Source organism: Metarhizium robertsii, assembly GCF_000187425.2.
Source record: "Metarhizium robertsii ARSEF 23 chromosome Unknown MAA_Scf_62, whole genome shotgun sequence".
Lineage (NCBI taxonomy): Eukaryota > Fungi > Ascomycota > Sordariomycetes > Hypocreales > Clavicipitaceae > Metarhizium > Metarhizium robertsii.
Genome location: NW_011942207.1, coordinates 8,941 through 10,417, shown reverse-complemented (window position 1 = coordinate 10,417; position 1,477 = coordinate 8,941). Strand labels below are relative to the sequence as shown.

At 48.0% G+C, this 1,477-nt stretch overlaps 1 protein-coding gene across 1 annotated transcript in view; it reads right to left on the bottom strand.

Annotated features, from left to right (window-relative positions):
• Window positions 1–146: 146 nt before the first annotated feature.
• Window positions 147–1,477, bottom strand: part of MAA_10542 (Reverse transcriptase, RNA-dependent DNA polymerase) — a gene marked incomplete at both ends in the record, with an annotated part of 1,551 nt that continues 220 nt past the window's right edge. Inside the window, one exon of the mRNA XM_007828540.2 lies at window positions 147–1,475. Within this exon, the coding sequence (XP_007826731.2) occupies window positions 147–1,475 (1,329 nt within the window). The remainder of the gene's footprint in view (window positions 1,476–1,477) is intronic.

Below are 1,477 nucleotides of genomic sequence, written 5' to 3'. Positions count from 1 at the left end.
ACATAACCCAATATTCGCAGCAAGGCCTTCCAGTGGTTCCAACATGCCTCTACCGTAAAAGACGCCATCCTGTTAACTGCGAATATAATGTCGAATCTTGTATTGCACAGCCATATAAGCTTTCCGAGCAATTCCACGTATTGTAACTACTCATCATGGTTCAGAGGCCGACCTGGTTCTTCAACGAGCTTCCGTATAGCTTCAGGTTCCATAGGAGTTGAATGCTTCATCGAGTCGTCATAGAGAAACTGCGCCACGGTTTCCTTCGCAAACTGTGATTGGTCAATAGTCAGCTTTCCTTTGTGCCTTTGAATCCGAATTCCGATGATATTCTCTGCTTCTCCAAGGTCTTTCATCTCAAACCTTCCCTTCAGCTTTTCCTTGACCTTTTCAATAGCAACCTCGCTCCCCCCTGTTATCATGAAGTCATCACCATGTACTCCGATAATCACCCCCGATTCTGTATGCCTGAATATCGTCGGATCCACCGCCATCGGTGAGAAACCTATCTCTTTAAGATACTCCGACACTAGCAAGTACCACATTCTTGCAGCTTGCTTCAATCCGTATAAACTCTTCAGAATCTGAACATATTTTCCAAAATGTTGCTGGAGCTCAGTTGGCACTTTCATAAAGATTTCTTCCTTTAGGTCGGCTGCAAGGAACGCAGCCACAGCATCCATCTGGTATACCCTCCAGCCTTGCTTAGCCGCTAAAGCTAGAATTATCCTCATTGCGTCGAGTCGGATCGTTGGTGCGAAGGTTTCCTCGTAGTTGACCCCGTGCTTCTGTGTAAAGCCTCTTGCGACTAGGCGTGCTTTGTACCGTAGTATCCTGCCACCTTTGTCTTTCTTGTGATCAAATACAAGCTTCGCATCGACTAATTCTTTCCCCTGCATTGTATCTTCAGTGATTTCTTCCGAGAATGTCTGTCGTCGAATGAGATTCTGCACTTCCTCATCTATGGCTCCTACCCATTTGTCCTTCTCACTACCTTCCATCGCCTGTCGAAAGGTAAGCTTCTTGGGGTCGAAGTCGTAAATGTCCGCATTAGGCTGAAGAAGCGTCCTTGCTATCATAGCTCTTTCCTTCCTCCCATTCTCCCCTCGCTTCTTGAGACGTCCTGCCATTTGCTGTTCTTCTCTCAGTCGCCGCTCCAGCTCTGCTTGCTGCTTTGCTTCTCTTTTCAGTGCCACGGCCTCTCGCCGAATCTGGGATCTTGTTTTCGGCTGACTCGAGTTAGTGTCGCTGCTAGGACTAAGCCTCTCCTCAACCCCAGGAGGGCTTATATCCGCTTCTCCTGTATTGACAATGATTATGTCTCCTTGGAGCTCTTCCTCGGCATCTGCAGTGTTTTGGCCGGTTGGGTTCCCATCCCTTCCTTCTCCGCCAACCTCCTCTACGTCTATAGCTTCCTGTTCCGTAATGTTGTCCTTCGCCGAATCTCCGGCATCAGTTTCATCATCAGTGAGCTCCT